General features: G+C 37.3%; 1 protein-coding gene across 2 annotated transcripts in view; it reads left to right on the top strand.

The window, feature by feature from the left end:
• The window catches only part of raver2 (ribonucleoprotein, PTB-binding 2), an 83,027-nt gene that overhangs the window by 57,978 nt on the left and 8,016 nt on the right, over positions 1-17,033 (top strand). For both annotated transcript variants that reach the window (XM_058779056.1, XM_058779055.1), the window contains exons 5-11: positions 5,186-5,306; positions 5,873-5,955; positions 6,978-7,076; positions 7,573-7,684; positions 8,086-8,402; positions 10,258-10,369; positions 10,635-10,783. In XM_058779056.1, the coding sequence (XP_058635039.1) occupies positions 5,186-5,306; positions 5,873-5,955; positions 6,978-7,076; positions 7,573-7,684; positions 8,086-8,402; positions 10,258-10,369; positions 10,635-10,783 (993 nt within the window). The remainder of the gene's footprint in view (positions 1-5,185; positions 5,307-5,872; positions 5,956-6,977; positions 7,077-7,572; positions 7,685-8,085; positions 8,403-10,257; positions 10,370-10,634; positions 10,784-17,033) is intronic.

Raw genomic sequence — 17,033 nt, 5'->3', positions numbered from 1 at the left:
CGAGCTCGTCAGTATTTGCATGCGATTGCATGCTTCGCGACAATTGGCCAGTCATTTGGACTGGCGTGAGCTAATAGGACTTCAGGAAAGGTTGGAAGGGGAGGAGTTCCCATAACGGAGAAATTCTCTGTGATGTCTCGTGAAAGCTCGAGAGGGAACAGCTGCTTTGCCATAGTCGTTACAATGTGAGAGTTTATGTAGTTAAATGTTGCGTTTTATGGTATATACCATTTAATTCCATCACTATAAGATTCTACCATTAGTCTTTCATTTAATCTGTGTTGATTATGTTTTAAACTTAAGCTAATTTCAACTATTTTTTTCGACTACGGCGAAAAAATATTTTTTAATATTACAGCGCAACCGCGACGGTAAGACAACATCTGTATTGCAAACTGTATTGCTGTTACTGTTGTTTTTAGCATAGTCATAACAAAGCAACGGCATTACCATAGAAACCAATGCACATTCAGTAAAAACGAAAGAGCGCAATGTCTTGTTTTTATGTTTTCTCTTTGCATTTTGTAACAACATCAGTTTTCCACAGCATTTCTATGAACAACAACAACAAAAAAAGTTGTCATTTAAATCTACCAATCAATATAAATTCAATTTTAATACAATGAATGGGGGATTCCTTGCTGTTTCATGCTGCATTCCAAGCTTCAAAACGAATCCATATCATAAAAGTAGCCTGGCACAGTTATACAATAGATTTGTTTAATGAATGCACCAAACTTTAAGTGATTACTTCATAATCCTCTCTATGGAGAAGCGATCGCTGAGTCAAAATTGACAGGGCTCGTTTCCCAAAGCAACTACGGTCGCAAGTAATGTCGTTATAGTTCAATGTAATTTAACAACCACAGTTCGCTAACGATGCTTTTGGGAAACATACCCCAGATCTATCCAGTTTAATGTGAACTATTCACACTGGTTTCATTAAACAAAAGAAATTATTCATTTAAAAGATTGACTCAAAAGAATCATCTGTGCACGAATCGAATCATGAACTCGCATTACCACGCCAAAGATCTATTCTAGAACATTTAGAATGAAAAAAGACACAAAGCTATCGTTTGACTTTATAAACTTTTATTTCATGCATGATTCATATGGATCTGTTAACTGAATGCAAAGTATGAAATCTAGGAGAATTCGGTGTGTTTTTCAATTAAATTCTTAGAAATATTAAACGTAATGATTCAACACTCAAAATATGAGAAAATAGAAAAACGAGTTACTGGATAAAATTTTTAAAAGATCAATAACAACTTCCCTCAAGATGCTTTTTCAGATTAGACGTTGTATCCTCCGATGCTGATAGAAGTTTTGTTGCAGGTAGGCATTGCACTGCACTGAGATGTTACGTTATCTTTTTCAGATTTATTTAATAGTCTTTGTATTTCCACTAGAGAAATGCATTACGCGAATGGCTTTCTGTTGTGTTGTCCATTTATGTGTCGTGATGAGCGTATGCACTCACTATGAGTTGCTAAATGAACAGGCTGCTGCACGCAGTTTTTTTTTTTTTTTTCAACGGAGAATCAGTTGCCTTGTTGGTTAATAAACCCAAACTGTTTACATAAATATTGAATTAAGAAATGACATTAAAATTCAAAGTAATCACTTTGGTAATCTAAAATACTTTTCGGATGTAACTGTAATTTGATTACCACCTATTTAAAATGTAATTATAACGAAATACAGTTACTCATATTTTGTATTTTAAATACGTAACGCCATTACATGTATTTCATTACTCTTCAGCCCTGCTTATTGGTAATTTTGTCAACTTTTAGGAGAACAAGAGCATATAAGACCTCAAAGCTGACAGACCTGAACCGAAAGCCACAAATGTGCAATTTTGATTTCATGGGGTCTTTAATACAGTGCTTTATGTCTCCACTCCTCTTGCTCTCTTTTGCCTCTCCTCCCTCTCTCTCTCTCTCTCTCTCTTACTTCCCCTTTTTCCAACAAAAAGTATCAAGCCAAATAGAGCAAATGCAAGCTGACATTTCTCAGGAAGTCCACCCCTCCGAGCCACTCTGTCTGTATCTGAGACACGCCTACCCACTCCTCCACAGGAGTGAGGGCACAAGCTTTCCCCTCGGTCTGACGGACCGTTGCGCTTGCGTGTGAGTGTAGGCATGTAATTTTAGCACTGCTTGGGGACTAGCAGGTGTCTGCACGTGTCTTCTTCACTGGTTAGTACTCTGGGAGCTCATAAGCATAACGTCCAAAGATATATACATACTGGTTCATTTAATCAGTCATTTTCAATGCTGCGCCTCAGTTATTGTCACATGAACGTAAATACAAATAGAGTTTGTTTAGGGTTCTAATCATAGATAGGGGGAAAAAATCACCCCAATAAAATTGGAAACTTAAGTTTAGTTGTTGCCTAATGATGTGTAAGTAAAATCAAATTCGTGCCAAGTTTACAGTGATTGATTGAGCACTTGGAATTTATTTAATAAAGAAAATGAAGTGGAAACTAACAAGGAAAAAAACTAATAGAATTGAAAGTCAAATTGATTTAAACAAAGATGTTATGTTATTAGGAAAACATTTTTAATATATGTAGATTCAATACATTTATTTTACTTTTCACATTAAAGTGACATTAAAGTCAGCTTTATTCATGTTTAAACATTGTTAAATCATTTAAAATAATTTATATATTATTATTAATATATTTATATAATTTATAATTAATTTATTATATGATAAATTTACTATATATTAGATTATAGATTATAATCTATAATCAAGATTATAAATATTAGTTATATTCATAAAATGTCATTTTAAAACTATAACTACAATAAAATTGTAAAATAGATTTATTTAATTATTTATTACATTTGACATTTTTCATGTGCCATTTTTTTTAGAAAGTGTAGTATACCTGTACTTTTATTTTTAGTACATGCTAATATTAATGCATGTATTTTCATTGCATTTGGGTAGAGAAACCAACATTTAAAAAAAAATCATATTACTTACCAAATTTGTTTAGTAGATATTTCCTAGTCATTTTCATTCTTAATTAAAATGTATTACAAGCTTCTGTTACTTTCATTTCATTTTATCAATGTGTCCTATTTTTCATTTAAATGCAGAACCTTTAGAGCTTCTCCAGTGCTGCGGTACAGTAATCACTTGACATTTTCCTGTAATGATGCTGGGAACCACTTATTACACAGAACATTTCACATAGCATTTAATGTTTTTACTTACATGCATGATTTAGTGGTAATCCAAATGACACGTGATGATACGTTAGTATCTGTATCAGTGCATCCCTTATTTTATTTTACTTCACATTATATACCTCTAAAACGTACTATGCTTTGAGTTAGTAAATGATCAATAAAGTTTCTCAGCTGTAGCTTATGTAGCTAAAGCTTTGGGAGCACACATCAGGAGCAGAGCTCTCTGCTAATCCATATCTGAAGCTGTGGGCAGGGGGCATGATGGGACACGGCCCTGTTTTTGTCATTCTCATGAAGAAACAGGCCAATTGTCTCTCCGGTCCCTCTCCCCAAATACTCCACCCATCTACTGCTTCACTCAGGGCCATCACCACCACCACGTTCCCCTGATTCTTAAATTATTACGTCTATGTCCCCTCATTCCTGAATATGAGGTTACATCCTTGGCTTCACCCATTCCAGTATGAAAGCAGCACAATGTGCGTATGTGCACAAGTGGAGATGTCTGTGTGGGTGGGGGAGTAGTAGTCAGCAGATGGAGTTGGGAGTGTGGTTGGGATGGATCCACACCTCTAGCAGACATCAGAGATCTAATCAGGGGTTCCGCATGTCTGCAAGCATCTCCCCCATGCCAACAAATACACACACTCACACATGCTCACTCACCGCTGGGACATAAACATCCCAGAAAACATTTGACAAGACATCAAGGAAGCTCTGCAAAAAAAAACTTAACCCTATGAAGCCTACTGTATCACATTCGATATGCAAATTTCTAAGGCCTCTAAATTAGCAGCATGATCAAATTTTGCTTAAAAAACTCTTGTACACAATCTAATAGATGTTTTCTAGCATCTGATTGACCTTTTATACTTTTTTTAGCAAATAAAAGGCCCTTAAGTATAATTCCTAAATTGCTGTTTTGCATTGCATTATATATTTGCCCCCTCCCCCCACAATAAAAACTACAGCTTGGATATGAAAACAAAGCATTTAAATATCACCTTACTGAGACATATTATTGGCAGATCTTACTGATTTACATTATAAGCTAACAGAATTAAATAAAAAAAAAATACATTTTGGCCATATTTTAGCAATTGCAACAAATTGCATGTGTATGCTTAGTGCACTAGAATTTAAAAAAATATATATTTTTATGTGAGGCTTTAGAGGGTTAATCTGTTTTGTCTTGTTTTTACAAGTTAAAGTGGTTTTATATTTAAATTGTAAACATTCTGAACAATTATTTAGTAAACATCATTTTATTTACTTGACGTGAAATATATAGATATATAGAAGATATATCTTCTAAAAAAAAAAAAAGTTTAACAACTTAAGTTTACTTTTTTTTAACCCCAATTAAATTTCTAAATGTTTTCATATTTAAAACATATATCTAACTAACTTATGTGAGGTTTATGCTTTTTGAGTAGAAAAGGAGGGTAAGTCTTACTATCTGATGTGAAGCATGAAAAAAGAAACAATGAATAGGGACTGAAGCTTTCAAGCTTCAAAGATGAGGCAAAAGCTACAGAAATGTATCATGAAAAAAATATATTATACTACACTCCAAGAGATCTGGGATAGATGTAAAGATTTACTAAAGATATGAATAAAAACTTGAGTCTGTTTCCATGAAATTACTTTGAATTGAGATATAATACACAAGTTGTATGCAATGCTTTTTTATGACAGTTACCATTCACTTTCATTATATTGAAAAGCTTGCAGAAAAAAAAAGATGATTAAGAATAAGATATTTCTTAATGTATGCAGTTTTGATTCCTCAGTAAATTATTTAAATACATTTTTTATTTATGTTTAGATTTTTTTTTTAACTGACAAAAAAAAAAAAAGATTAAGAAAATTCTGTGTTCTTTATAATATTTGTTTGGATATGTTTTTATTTTTAATCAATGAATGAATTAATGTTTTGTTTCTTTGTCGTGTGTGTGATCCTTTAGATGTTGAGCAATAAGAAAGGTTTACTGCCTGAACCCAATCTGGCCCAGTTCCTCAACAGTATGACCAATCCTGCTGCTCTCCAGGTCCTTATGCGACCCTACCCTACCGCCAAACGAGGAGGTAACGCTCTCTCTCTGTGCCTGTCTTAAATATCTCTTTACTCATTAGGCCAATAATTTATAGAATATTCATGAATAACACGTTTAAGTACTTTTCCAGACAGAACCAAAAATGTGTCCTGCGAGGATTGTAGATTCTGAGATGAAATATCTCTCATACTTCTGCATGTGTGTGTGTGTGTTCACTGTGTAACGGTGATCACCAGCGCTGTAGATTCTGAGCAGATTTTTCTCTTGATGAAAGCCTAATCATATATTAAAATGAACTTTTCATTGGGTGGGAGAATAAATGAGCTGAGGAAGAAGTGGAGGCCGGAGCTTAAAGAGAACACACAATTACAACACTAAATATAGCACATGATTAAATGTTAAACTTCTCTACCTATTCCGGAGCAACTTGCCGTTAGTGCTGAAGCAGGAATTTAGAAATGACGAAAATCATAGGCCACCAATATCGACTACATCATTTCTGCTGTCCATCTCTCTTATCTTGAGGACTTGTTTCTTTTCACATTATTTACTGTACTGTTTGCCTCTAATTTTCTTTATCTAATGGTTCCCCATCAGGAAAGTTTGGTCAACCTCACAATCTCCCCTTCCTGCGTCCACCATTGACTGCAGCGCTGCTACAGTTAGGAAAAGCACAGCAGGTACTCATTTTCTCTTTCTGTCACTCACAAGCCTGACTTCAAGGGATAGTTCAACCAAAAATGAAAATTCTGTCATCGTTTACTCACCCTCAAGTTGTTCCAAACCTTTATGAATTTCTTTGAGCTGTTGAACACAAAAGAAGATATTTTTAAGAATATTGGTAACCAAACAGTTGACGGTAACCACTGATTTCCATAGCATGAAAAAAAATACTATGGAAGTCAATGGCTATCATGATTACCATGATTATTTGATTACCATCATTTTCTCAAAATATGTTCAGCAAAAGAAAGAAACTTTTACAGGTTTGGAACAAGTAGAGAGTGAGTAAATGATGGCAGAATTTTCATTTTCGGATGAACTATCCCTTTAAAGGGATAGTTCACACAAAAATGAAAACTCTGTCATTAATTACTCACCCTCATGCTGTTCCAAACTCGTAAGACCTCCGGGCCACACAGATACGTTGTTTTCACTCAAACATGGAGGAGACGAATTTGAATGAAGTCATTATTTTATTTTTTTTCTTTTGCGCACAAAAAGTATTCTCGTTGCTTCGCAAAATTACGGTTGAACCCCTGATGTCACATGGATTATTTTACCGATCTCCTTGCTATGTTTCTGGACCTTAATCGTGTAAGGACCCTTGCTGTCTATGGAGGGTCTGAGAGCTCTCAGATTCCATTAAAAATATCTTAATTTGTGTTCCGAAGATGAACGGAGGTCTTACAGGTTTGGAACGACATGAGGGTGAGTAATTAATGACAGAATTTTCATTTTTGGGTGAACTAACCCTTTAAGGGAGCTTAATTTGGAAAAGTTCACAAAGCCAAAGGTGCTCATAGTTAAAGAAACACCCGAGAGAAATAAAGTAGAAGCTGCATTAAAGGATAAAAAAGGCTGTAGTACAGCGAGAATGAACACTTTAGAAGGAAATGTGTTTCAGAATAGGCTGCTGCCTCACAGATAAATAGAAAAGAATAATGAAGCATGTTTAACAATCTCTCTTTCTCTCATGCAGAGCGCCATCCTAGGAAACGGTCTTGTTCTTCAGAATCTTCTTCACATGCAGATGGCCCAACAACAGCTCTTACAGATCAAAGACAAGCAGCTCACTAATGTGAGGGTCTGTGTGTGTGTGTGTGTTGTTCACGTGTCTCAAACGTACCCATAACAAAGAAATACATCACCACAGTTCACTTACCTGCATGGTATTCAACAACAGCCTGAAATTGTGTTCAAAGTTCTTTTTTGCGAAGACATTATTGGTCTGCATTAAATTCTGTTGTAAATAATGAGAAAACTGCAGCTTTTGTTCAGGAATGCATTATTTATTTTATATAGCAGTATTAGAATCATACATCTAACTGGCATTTTTAATGCAAATTTTTCGGTTCCGGTTAAAGAATAATAATGCCATCCACAGGAAAATGTAAGTGAAAAAACAAAGGAATTCATGCAATAATAACACACACATAAATCTTATTTTATGCATTTGTATGTATTTTTGTAGTTATAATCTCATCTGTGTGTACTTCATCTTTCACTCGCCATATGTCCCTATTATAGCCTGTCTGCTCTCTTTTGTCCTTCATCACTCTTTCATTTCCCTTCAGGTCCCGGGTCTTTTAGGGGACCCTTCCCGGCTGCTCCTGCAAAAAGTTCTGGGTCTTCGAACTCAAGCACCGGTTCCTCTGGGGAAGGGGTTGCTGGGAGATTCTCCCACAGGTGAGCTTCTGGTTGGGCGGTCAAGCTCGCAAACCTCAGGCCTGGTCCAGAGGTCGCATTCGCTACTGCAGGGAAAGACATTTGCAATGCAAATACTCAAACTGTTTGAAAGGCCCATTATAAGCAGTTTGAGGCAGCCGCTTCAATCAGTATTTCTTCCTTTGTACTTCTATACAGACGTGTGTCTGTTTGTGTGTGCAAAGTCTGGTATTGGCATTCATCAAAGCATTGAAGACCTTTGAAGAGTATGCCTTTGTGCAGGGTCATTTCTATTTGAATATCAGTGCCATGCAGGTGTTACAGTGAGGTAGAAATTGAAATACTAAACTATGGTTTACTATATGAATTGAGAATGGAAGCTTTTTTACTGCAGTAGTTTAACAAAGTTCTCTGGTTCGTAGAGCTGGGCCAAGACTCTTCTCCGGTCACGTCCCAGGGTGGAAACTCTGGGGCTGGAATGGTGTCACATGTACCTGGACGTTCACACGCGAGTTCCATTGCAGAGCAGAATGACAGAGTCACTGTGACATGCCTGGCTCCAGAGAAACAGCCTGCACCTCCAGGAACCACAGGAGGCTCTGTAAGCTCCCAAACACAACTGCAAAACTTCCTGCCTGGAATTAACGCACCAAGTCTGGGACCTTTGCTGGGGAGTACAACACACAAAGCTCCAGCCAACCACCACAGTTCAAGCTTGCAGACTAATACTTCCGTTACAGTAAGCCTGGTTTTCATTTTTTGTTTTTCTGATTTCTTACCTCAAGGCAAAAATGAGACATTTCAGAGCTTCAGTTTTAAAGGAATAATTCACTCAGACTTGATTTTGTCATCATTTACTCACATTTGTCGACTTTCTCTCTTCTAAAGAACACAACAGAAAAAACCTTGATGAATGTTTATGCTGCTCTTTTCCATACAGTGACAACATATACTGATCAGGGGCTGCCAAGCTCAGGCCAACTCTTAAAGGGATAGTTCACCCAAAAATCCAAATTCTATCATTAATTACTCACATTCATGACATTCCATACCCGTAAGACCTTCGGAACACAAATGAAGATATTTTTGAAGAAATCCGAGAGCTTTCTGTAATTTTATGAAGCTACGAGAATACTTTTTGGCCTTGAATGTGGTAGTTGCGTTGTCATCTATGGAGGGTCAGAGAGCTCTCGGATTTCATCAAAAATATCTTAATTTGTGTTCCGAAGATGAACGAAGATCTTATGGGTTTGGAACGATGAGTATTTATAATTCATATTCATTTTAAAGTTATTATAAATTTATTTTAAAGTTAAATGTATTTAATTTATATTTCAAAATAAATGTTGTCCGTTTAAACTTCCTATTAACCAAAGAATCCTTAAATCTCCTTAAAGGTATCAGGATTTCCACCAAATATTAAGCAGCAAAACTATTGTTAACATTGATAATAATAAGAAATGTTAACTGAACACTAAATCAGCACATTAGAATGATTTTTTTAAGGATCATGTGACACCGTTAAACAGTTTTAATTCAATAACAGAATTAAATTGTAATAATATTTCACAATATTACTGTTTTTACTGTGTTTTTAACGAATAAACGGCATTGGTGAGCTTTCAAAAACATTCTTACTGACCTCAGACTTTTTAAAATATTATATTTTTTATGTTTTTATAATGTAAACATATTCTGAAATATACATACTACACAATATATACTTATTATTGTTATAACAGTACCAGCCTTTTTTTACACTTTGAACACCAAACAGAAAAGTACACACTCGCTTATACTTATGATTCTGTCTGAAGTGCTTCTGTCGACCTCCTGGAACTCCATTTCCACTGTTCTGTGGAGGTGTCTTTATTCAGACACAAGCACTCAGACGCCTAGTAGAGTTCTGTACAGACTCTGACAGAGTTCTGAGTCCTAATGACAGACCACTAGTGCTGCAGGCTCTGATTACTTACTGCATTACCCTGCACAGGCTAATGGAGAACTCTGTCTTCTGTGTGACTGTATTGGAAATGAATGCCAGACTCTGTGCCAGTACTTTTCCATGGCATCCTTGCTCTTGGATTGCTGTTTATTTGTGAAATCTGTGAAAGATAAACCAAAGATGCTTTAAAAGGAGAAATGTCTGTGGAGAAAGAAAAAGAAGATGTTTAGAAGAATGTGTGAGCTGCTTTTTTCCATACCATGAAAATGGACAGAGGAACCGTATGGTTTCTAAAGACTTGGAATGTAGCTCATGTAGCTATAATGTATTTTCCCCCCATTTTTTAAATACTTGACAATGTGAAACACCATATATTTCTGATGTATGGAAAAGAGCAAAGCAGCTTATATTTGCTCCCACTCTACATTGATCAATGCTAAATGGTCAGTTTCACTAAAAATACATCACAATGCATAAGTTAAATATATTGCAAAGATATTTCATCTTATCTTTATAGCTGTATGTTCATGTCTGTAGAAGTAGGGGAGATTTCAGTCTTACTGTGTGGTCTATATGCTGAAATACTGTAGTATATTGTGTTGTCTCTCTCTCACACACACACACACACTTCCTTTATCTCTGTCTACAGAGTCAGTCCAGTTGTCAGACATCTCTGTTGGGAGACCCCCCGAAAGAAGTGAAGTTGCCTTCCAACCCATATCTAAACCTGGCTAGTGTGCTTCCTGGAGTGGTACTACAAGGTACGTGCACAATCAGAACAGCACACACTGAAGATGACTCACTTCTGCCAGACCTTGGAATGTATCTCATCTCTGTCAGCTCTCTATTTCAACGATAATGTTTACAGTGTACGACTGTCTGACTCTTGTCTCTCCCTGCTTGAGGCCACAGCCAGATTGGCTACAGCCCACACCAGCAGAGATGATAAAGAGTGTATGAGAGATGTTCTAAATGGGTGTCCCTGAGCAGGCCCTGATTTACATCATGTATGTGTTTCTCCTGCAGCACCCTGCAACAGTAAACCTCAGACTGTGCAGGCACACACTGGGACATACAGCGCAGTCTTGCCACCTGCCACCCACCCACCCAGTCAATACAGCTCAGAGACCACTCCTGCAGAATACACTCACCAATACACTCAGCAATACACACAGGTAACTACAACACCTGAAAAAAATTATATGTATGTATGCATGTATGTATGTATATATGCATGTACTATGTATATATACACACACACACACACACACTTATGATCAAATTTTTGGAATTTCTAAATGTTTTTGAAAAAAAATATTTTATGCTCAAAAAGGCTGCATTTATTTGATCAAAAATTCAATAAAATACACTAATATTGTTAAATATTTTTATAATATAAAATAACCGTTTTGTATTTGAAATGTAATTTATTCCTGAGAAGGAAAAGTTGAATTTTTACCAGTCATTACTCTAGTCTTCTGTCACGATCCTTCAGAAATCATTCTAATATGCTGATGTGCCGCTTAATTGTTTTAAAATTATTATCATTATCAATGTTGAAAACAGTTGTGCTGCCTAATGTATTTGTGTAAACCGTGATATACTACCATCCAAAAGTTTTAATGTAAGAAAAAAGAACTTTTAACAAAAAAAAACAACAAAAAAAAAAGAAAGTTTTTTGGAACTTTCTGTTCATCACTACATCTTGAAAAAAAATGAATAATGGTTTCCACAAAAATATGAAGCAGTTTTCAACAGCTGAACTGGATGTTTCAAGATAGATAGATAGATCACTTTTTTCTGATAGTGTTTTTAACTGTGGTCTTGGGATCTTGTATATAAGATGAATTCTGATGAAAGTACTTGACTATTGTGGAATATAGATGCTGACAGTCACAGACACAGGAAGAAATCCCAGCGTTCACTGCAGTGATCAATCAGTCTCGCTCTTAGCCCACTCTCTCAAGTCTTTTCTCCCCCCATTATTTTCCCCACAATTCCTCTCTCTAAAACAAGCTTCCACTGAGCCCTAGACTTGACAGTGAAAGCCAGAGAAAGCAAGAGGCATGAGAAAGAAAACAATTCTGCCATATGCTCAGCTGCACAATAGAGATAGATGGGTCTATACGGAATAAAGAAAATTAATGCTCAAAACAGAAAAAAAGAGTCCCATCAGAATGGAGCTGTAGTGCACCACCGTGTCCTTACCAGAGTCGGCAAATAATAAAAGTTACATCTTCCATTTAAATCTGATTTTTTTGTCCCCACTGACTGAGCTTTTTGTTGATCGCTTGGTTTATATTTCTGCTCCGTTATGTTCTGTAACCCTCACAGCAAAATCTCATCATCGGACCAAAGTCCCACTTCACATTATGCATCAAATATCTTCTGATATCTATGATTGGATAGAAAAATCGCTCCTCATGCAACTTGTCACATCTCACCTAGTTAGGACCACAAAGGTCTGTTATAAACTGTCAGCAATCTGCTGTCTCAATAGCCCCTTTCTCAAAGTAATCCCGGTAAATTACCATAAAAATACCAGAATTACTTTTCCGGTAAATACACAAAACGTGCTATTCACACAAGCAATGGCGTTGTCTTTTTACCGGTAAGATACCATTCACACATCAGTACCAAAATAAACTTTGTGATGTCAATCATTGGAAATTATCTTTAAAAGCTGCACCGTCTTCTTCATCCACCTGGATTAGGACATGCACTTTAGTTTCTGTCCAATCTGACAGCATGTTTTAAACTTCTGAGTGACTGGCATAAAGGGGATGATTACACAAAACGTGTTTTTGCACAGGAGACGCATAATTGATACCAATAGTACTACAGTTACTATAATAAGCAATAGTAAATGCAGAGCTGCAATGCTAAGGAATGGAAAAGAAGGCAAGTCTCAAGTGTCAAGGTGGCTAGATGTTTGTCTAGTGCATGTTTACATAGAAAAACAATTAAAAGCATTGGCGCCTACTGTAAATAGCTCCGACAGAGCTGACTTCATACGTCAGCGCATTCTGCCCTCATACGTGCTTATACTGGTAATCCTATTCCTTGTTCACCCATAGCATGATACCAGTAATTTACTGATGAAGTTATAAATTCTCATACCAGAAAATTGTCAGAACTGATTTACCGGTATTTTTGAAAAGGTCCTCTTCACGCATGATCTCTAATGTACCGGTAATTTACCAGTAAAGACTGTATGTGTAAAAGGAGATAATAATAGTTGCTCGGCTGGCCTAAAACCCCCCCAAGTATGTGATTTAAATGCTGTCTGGGCATAGAAGTTTTGAGCCAATCACTCGTGCCGTAAATGCCATGTGACTAATTACTCAGGAAGATGACATCATGTCAATGCTGATTAGCCGATAACACCACATGGCACACAGTCACAAGTCCTTTACTAGTGACTATCCTGAACTCTGAAAGACAGCAAATAGGTGCCCGACAAAAGCCCTACCCAAGTCTTCTACCCAGTAATATTCTGCCACTTTGCACAGTGCTGTCAAAAAAGCATCAAATGAAATAGAAATTGGAATATAAAGATTTCAGCAGAGGAGAGGAAAATGTGCTCCAGGAGAGGATGAGAGGGAAGGAGAAGGAGTTGCAGTCCACCCACAGTCTCTCAGATTCCTGCCAGTGTCTTTAGGGTGATCCCCTACTCATTCCCTGGCAGAGAGTTTGGAGGGGAAGGAAATTTAGCAGGATTAAATGGTTTAAATGTGGGTCTCCCTCTCATTACTGCCGGCGTTCCTATGACAATACGAGAAGGAGTGGGTGAGAGTTGGAGGGAGAGAAGGGGGAGCAAGAGATGCAGAGGGGGAAGACAGGAGGGAAGAGGAAGATTGGCTGTGAGTTGTCTGTCCCATCTGGTCGCACACTCCCACACACTCCACCAGCTTTAGTGAAATGAGACAGTGAGCTTTCACGCTGTAGGCGTCCAGAGAGAAAGAGAGCAGGGAATGGTGAAAGGAGTGATGGGAAGGAGATGAGAAGGAAGAGATGTATTAAAGGAATGGTAGAAGAGAGAGCTAGCGAAACGTATTAGGCCACAAGGTTAGACAGATGGAGAAAAAAAAAAAAGAGGAAGACAAAAAGAGGAAACAGCTGGAGATCTAGCCTTGCAGGCACCTGGATGCAAAGAGGTACAATGTAGTCAGTGTTGAGTCACATAAGACATTTGACTATCGGCATTAAGTCTGTAGTCCACTTTTAAGCTTATTCTGGCCAAGGTCCACCCCCTTAGAGAGGAATAAGTTGTTTAATCAACATGTAAAGCAGGGTTAATCGACTTTGCTCCTGAAAGGCTACGTTTGGTTACAACCCTGCTGGCATTAGGGGCTTTCGCAAGGGGGGAACTTTTTCAAAGTTCCTAGAACCATTGGTGGAAGTACCCAATTTTGGCGCATTCACACCGCAGGAACTAGTAACGGTTTTAGTTCTAGGAACTCTGTTTGGGGGAACTAAATTAGCTCCTACTTTAGAGTAGGGTCTACAACAGATCTATAGGAACTACCAGTGACATAAGTGTACGCTAATTGGCCAAACGCATACGAAAACAACGGCTACCCGGCATTTTTAAAAAGCCACGTAAAAATATTTACTCCACAAACATGGAAAACAGCGATAACGGCATTGATCTGTTGTGTTCTTTTCTCAGCCTCAGTGATACGTAACACCAGTGTTGGGCACGTTACTTTAAAAAAGTAATTAGTTATAGTTACTAGTTACTTGTCACAAATAGTAACTGAGTAAGTAACTGAGTTACATAATTATAAAAGTAACTAATTACCAGGGAAAGTAACTATTGCGTTACTTTAAAAAAAAAAATCAAATGTGTCAAATAACTTGGATGCCCCCCATATTAAATATGTTAAATGAAGGAAATGGATACTAAATAGAATAAATTATTATTATTATACATTGTACACTAATCTACACTATTTTAATGTTTCTGTGTTACTGTGGGACAATGTGAGAGACACCTATCAAATTCAATATATTATTGTAAATATTATCAACCCTCTATGGGCACCTTGGCAATAGCTAGTATTGCCATTGGCTAGTAATTTTTTACCATTGGCTAGTTTACTCACCAGACTAATATTAATTATCTGATATACTATTTTATATCATATACAGTGTGTGTATATATAGCTATATTATATATATATATATATATATAGCTTATGTTTGTAAAATGGCACAGTTTTTTATCTGCTAAGTATCTGACACTTAGCATCAGTCAGTCAAGCATTATAATATGATATTATGATCATTTAGCATTATATGATAGAACTTCAGTAATTAGAACAACCATGTATAAATGCATATTTGTCATGTTGACTGAACTTAGGACTGGTGGTGGTGCTTAATATATTGTTTGTCATTTAGTGTTTCTCTAAAAAAAGGGGGGGAAACTAAAAATAATAGGCTAATGGTAAGATAACAAAACTACTACGATTTCTACTACCAATAACAATATGAAACACACTAAGGATTAATGAGCTGCTGGGTTCATGAATATTAATCACGTTGTCTGCGTTCGCTCGAACTGATTTGCTGAAATCAAAACAGGGACGATAATAGGTGAGCGCCAGCCAATGAGATTGTCGCTTGCGCATTAGTTCTGCCCACTACCAGAGAAACCGGCAGTTCTTAAAAGCTGAAGAATTCCAAAGGAACTCCGTTATTTTAACAGGAAAATACAACAAAGAATATCGTTTACATGCAGCGCGTCAATTCTGCATGTTATGTAAGACTCTCTCGTTCTGTCTCTTTCCTTGCGTGTGAGACAAAGCGATGGCGAGTCGTGCGCCTTCACACTAGAGTTTACGGTACGTCAAATACAGCTACACTGCGCATCCATTCAGATGAACTGCAAAATAAAATTATAGTAATATTATAATACATTTTAGTAACGCCGCATTTTATTGTCAGTAACGGTAACGGCGTTGTAACAGGGGAAACAGTAATTCGTTTAAGTTACTCGTTACTGAAAAAAATAACGCCGTTAGTAACGCCGTTTATTTATAAAGCCGTTATTCCCATCACTGTGTAACACTGCAAGTTGTTCCAGGAGATTTAGTCACATTTTCATGCTCTTTCAATCGCATAAATTGTGCGATTACATTCTATCTCTGTTGTCACGAAACTCAGGACACACAACAAAAACAGCTCTGATCACGGCATCCTCCATTCACCGGTTGTTGACGTTTGTAAATGCCACAAATATAGACGTAGCTCTTGGCCGCTTCAGAGTTCCTGCTGTTGGTGTGAATGCAACCAGGAAAAAAGTACGAGGATGAAAATGGTTCTCTAGGAACCACCATTCTGGCTAGTTCCTAGAACTATGTGGTGCGAAAGCCCCTATTATCCTGCACCCTGGGCTTTAACGTTCGTGGTTCCTAGTTCGAGACCAGCTTGGTTTTAGTGGTTGAAGGAAAGGAACTGTCTTTTCAATGGTGGAAATTTGCAGAATGGTTCCAGGTTGGGCACAAGTGGATCCATCTGGTACCTTGTACACATTTTTTGCCCGATTGACCCCTGAAAACTACAATAAATTCAGAAAGCTGTTGCCATTTTGTGTAGAATATGCAGTGAATTGTCAGTGAATAGACTGAACATCTGAGGCTGGGACTGGAGTCAAAGAACTAGTAACAACAAAAGCTGATTGTGCTGTCGCACCTGTGCCTGGGCCAGAAAGTTGCGCTTGAACACACAGCAAAGGCTACAGCCAACGGCCAACTAAAATGTAGATTCTGTGCCTGTGTGAGAGGAAATAACTCTTCATACCAGCTGTAGCAGTAGCTGTATTTGTTTTTCAAAAAAGAAACCAAAAGAAATAAGACTGCGGATGTACAATGAAAAGAGCCTTCCGTGTGTGCCCTCTTGGCTTTCTTTCGTCACTTTAGTTTTTCTTCTCGTGCACTGGTTCGCTAAACTGAACAGCTAATCACAGTCATCTCTGTCACCGATGGGTTCCACCACAGATTCAACGAGCTCCCAAAAAGCTGCCAATGGGGTCTGACTAGTACCAACGCAAAAACTAATCCAACAGTCACTCAGCGACGGCCCGACATTGGCCAACCGTCAACTGTCAACTTGGTGTGTCACAACTTGGTGTCAAGTTAGAGAAAAGAGTTGCAAGGAGCCCCAGAGCACACCTCCCATTATTTAATTGCTACGGATCAATGGTAGTTCGAAGGGGTTTATCTGCCGGAGTGAACCTTTTCAGACTTGGCGAGCTGTTTTGAATTCCCAAAACTAACTCCAAATGAGCTTCGTTTTGGCCTGATTTGTTTGAAATTATGTCACACCAGTTTGTTCTTTGATTTCGCTTGAAGTATATCAGGGACTTAAAGTCAAAGTCAAGATCTTTATATAGATCCCGGTTAAAGCTGTGTCTGACTG

Source organism: Onychostoma macrolepis, chromosome 06 (genome assembly GCF_012432095.1).
Source record: "Onychostoma macrolepis isolate SWU-2019 chromosome 06, ASM1243209v1, whole genome shotgun sequence".
In the NCBI taxonomy this organism is placed as follows: Eukaryota; Metazoa; Chordata; class Actinopteri; order Cypriniformes; family Cyprinidae; genus Onychostoma; species Onychostoma macrolepis.
This window is presented reverse-complemented; position numbering and strand designations above follow the sequence as displayed.